The sequence below is a fragment of the Oxyura jamaicensis genome, unplaced genomic scaffold (genome assembly GCF_011077185.1).
Source record: "Oxyura jamaicensis isolate SHBP4307 breed ruddy duck unplaced genomic scaffold, BPBGC_Ojam_1.0 oxyUn_random_OJ67425, whole genome shotgun sequence".
NCBI classification, from domain to species: Eukaryota; Metazoa; Chordata; class Aves; order Anseriformes; family Anatidae; genus Oxyura; species Oxyura jamaicensis.
The window spans coordinates 1-2,834 of record NW_023308517.1 but is presented as its reverse complement, the minus strand read 5'-3'; the positions used below and the strand labels follow the sequence as shown (position 1 = coordinate 2,834).

The following is a 2,834-nucleotide window of genomic DNA, read 5'->3' as shown; positions in this document are numbered from 1 at the left end:
GGGCTTTTGGCCCCGTTTTGGGGGGGTCCCGTTTTGGGCCCCCCCGTGCCCTTTCGGTGGCTCGATGCTCCATTTTGGGGCCGTTTTGCCCAGTTTGGGGATTCAACGCCGCGCTTTGGGGCCAGCCACCCTGTTTTGGGGCCAGATACCCCGTTTTGGGGCCGGACTCCCCATTTTGGGGTTGAACACCCTCTTTTGGGTACAGCCACCACATTTTGGGGCCCGGCCACCACATTTTGGGGTTGAACACCCCGTTTTGGGGCCCAGCCACCACATTTTGGGGCATGGCCACCACATTTTGGGGTTGAACACCCCGTTTTGGGGCTGGACACTTTCTTTTAGGGTACAGCCACCACATTTTGGGGTACGGCCACATTTTGGGGTTGAACACCCCGTTTTGGGGCCAGACACCCCATTTTGGGGTTGAACACCCCGTTTTGGGGCCAGACACCCCATTTTGGGGCCAGACACCCCGTTTTGGGGCCAGACACCCCATTTTGGGGTTGAACACCCTCTTTTGGGGTACAGCCACCACATTTTGGGGCCTGGCCACCACATTTTGGGGCCGGACACCCCGTTTTGGGGCCGGACACCCCGTTTTGGGGACTCAGGTGTCCGTTTTGAGGCCGGCGCCGGTCACGGTCCTTTATTGGGGCGCCGCCCCTTCGGCCTCGGCCTCCTTGTCCCCACCGGCCTCCTCCTCCTCCTCCTCCTCCTCCTCCTCCTCCTCCTCCGTGTCCCCGCCGGTGCCCCCCCGGTTGGTGTTGACGAACAGCTCCGTCTCCCCGCTCCTGGGGGGGGCAGGCCCTTCGTTAATTACTCCCCTCGTTAATTACCCCCCTCATAAATTACCCCCCGCCCTCCTTAATTGCCCCCCTTTCATTAATTGCCCCCATTAACCCCCCTCCCTGCCCTCCCCTCCCCCTCCCCAATTAACCTCCCCGCCGTTGATGATCCCTCCCGAACCCCCCCGTTAATTACCGTTATTCCCTTCCCCAATTAACCTCCCCCATTAATCACCCTCATTAATTCCCACTGCTCCCAATCCATCTCCAATTAGCGCCCCTGTTAATTCCCCCCAATTAACGCCCTCCCCCACTAATGAGTCCCCTCCATTAACTCCCCCTTCCCCACGCCCCCCACTAATTACTCTCCCCCATTAATCCCACACTAATTACTCCCCCCATTAATCCCCTCCTTAATTTCTCCCCTAATTAAGCCCCCGCTAATTACTCCCCCATTCCTCATCCCCTAATTACCCCCACTAATTCCGCCTCCCATTAATCCCCCCGTTAATTATCCTCCTATAAACAACCCTCACTAAACCTCATTAATGACCCCAACTAATTAACCCCCAATTAATTACCCCTAATTATCTCTCTCCCTTTAGTTCCTTCTCCAATTAATCCCCTGCTAATTACCCTCCCACGACCGGCCCCCCTAGCCCCCCATTAATAACCCCCCCAATTATTGCCCCACTAATTACCCCACTAATTACCCCCTATTAATTAACCCCCCCTAATTAACCCACCTAATTAACCCCCACTCACCCTTCCCGCTCGCTCGCCCGCTCCGGGGGGACCCCGAAAGCCTCGGGCCTGGGGGGGGAGGGGGGAGAAAAAGGGGTGGGGTCAGTGCAGTGTGGGAGGAGCCTCGCAGTGGGCGGAGCCTCACCCACTTGGGGGTGGGGCCTCAGCCAGTGGGAGTGGCCTCACCCAGTGGGCTTGGCGTCATCCTTAGGGGGTGTGGCCTCACCCAATGGGAGGGGTCTCACAGTGGGGGGCGTGGCATAGCCCTCTTGGGGGCGGGGCCTCAGCCACTTGGGGCGTGGCATCACCCAGTGGGCGGGGCCTCCACGGGGCTGTAGGGAGGGCTTCAACCAATGGGAGGGACCTCACTCAGTGGGGGGTGGGGACTCACCCAGTGGGTGGGGCCAAACCCACTTGGGGGCGGGGCCAAACCCACTTGGGGGCGGGGCTTCAGCCACATGAGGGCAGGAGCCTCACCCAGTGGGGGTGTGGCCTCAGTGAGTGGGTGTGGCCTTGCCCACTTGGGGGCGGGGCCGCAGACACTTGGGGGCGTGGCCTCACCAAGTGGGCGGGGTTTCAGTCACACGGGGGCGGGGCATCACCCAGTGGGGGCGTGGCCTCACACAGTGGGTGGGGCTTCAGCCACATGGGTGCAGGGACCTTACCCAGTGGGGGTGTGGCTTTGAGTGGGTGTGGCCTCGCCACTTGGGGGTGGGGCCTCAGACACTTTGGGGCGGGGCCTCAGCGACATGGGGGCGGGGCATCACCCAGTGGGGGCGTGGCTTTACTCAGGGGGCGGAGTTTCAGCCACATGGATGCAGGAGCCTTACTCAGTGGGGGTGTGGCTTTGCTGAGTGGGTGTGGCCTCGCCACTTGGGGGCGTGGCCTCAGACACTGGGGGGCGTGGCCTGAGACACTTAGGGGCGTGGCCTCAGACACTTGGGGGCGTGGCCTCACCCCACCAAGGGCATATCCACAGCAGGCAACCACGTGGGGTGGGGCCCAGCCCGCTTAGGGGCGGGACCTATCCCGCTTAGGGGTGGGGCCTAGCTCGCTTAGGGGCGTGTCCTCGCTCCATATAAGGGCAGGGGGGCGGTACCAGAGGCCCTGGCGCTGCAGGAAGCGGACGTGGGGGCGCAGCAGCACCAGCGCCATCTCCGCCTTCACCTTCGCCCCCTCGGCGATGGGGTCCACCAGCAGGAAGTCACCTGGAGGGGGGGTCAGACGGGGTCACGGAGGGGGGGCCCGGGGTCCCGGGGGGGGCCCGCGGGGCAGGGGGGGACCCCGGGGGTGCGGGCCCGGGCG

The 2,834-nt window shown here is 62.7% G+C and overlaps 1 protein-coding gene across 1 annotated transcript; it reads right to left on the bottom strand.

Annotated features, from left to right (window-relative positions):
- Positions 1-440: 440 nt before the first annotated feature.
- On the bottom strand, positions 441-2,783 carry EIF1AD (eukaryotic translation initiation factor 1A domain containing). Its single transcript, XM_035313752.1, has 3 exons — positions 2,629-2,783; positions 1,551-1,598; positions 441-791 (listed from the first exon to the last, which is right to left on the bottom strand). The coding sequence occupies exons 1-3, from the start codon at positions 2,682-2,684 to the stop codon at positions 647-649; spliced, it is 249 nt and encodes an 82-aa protein (XP_035169643.1). The 5' UTR covers positions 2,685-2,783; the 3' UTR covers positions 441-646.
- Between the last annotated feature and the right edge of the window lie 51 nt (positions 2,784-2,834).

Bases quoted from the DNA above. Each gene is read 5' to 3' on its own strand.
- EIF1AD (XM_035313752.1), bottom strand. From the start codon at position 2,684: ATGGCGCTGGTGCTGCTGCGCCCCCACGTCCGCTTCCTGCAGCGCCAG. The intron at 1,599-2,628 runs GTACCGCCCCCC...CTCCCCCCCCAG, and splicing joins CTGCAGCGCCAGGGCCTCTG to GCCCGAGGCTTTCGGGGTCC. The intron at 792-1,550 runs GTGAGTGGGGGT...TGCCCCCCCCAG, and splicing joins CGGGCGAGCGAGCGGGAAGG to GAGCGGGGAGACGGAGCTGT.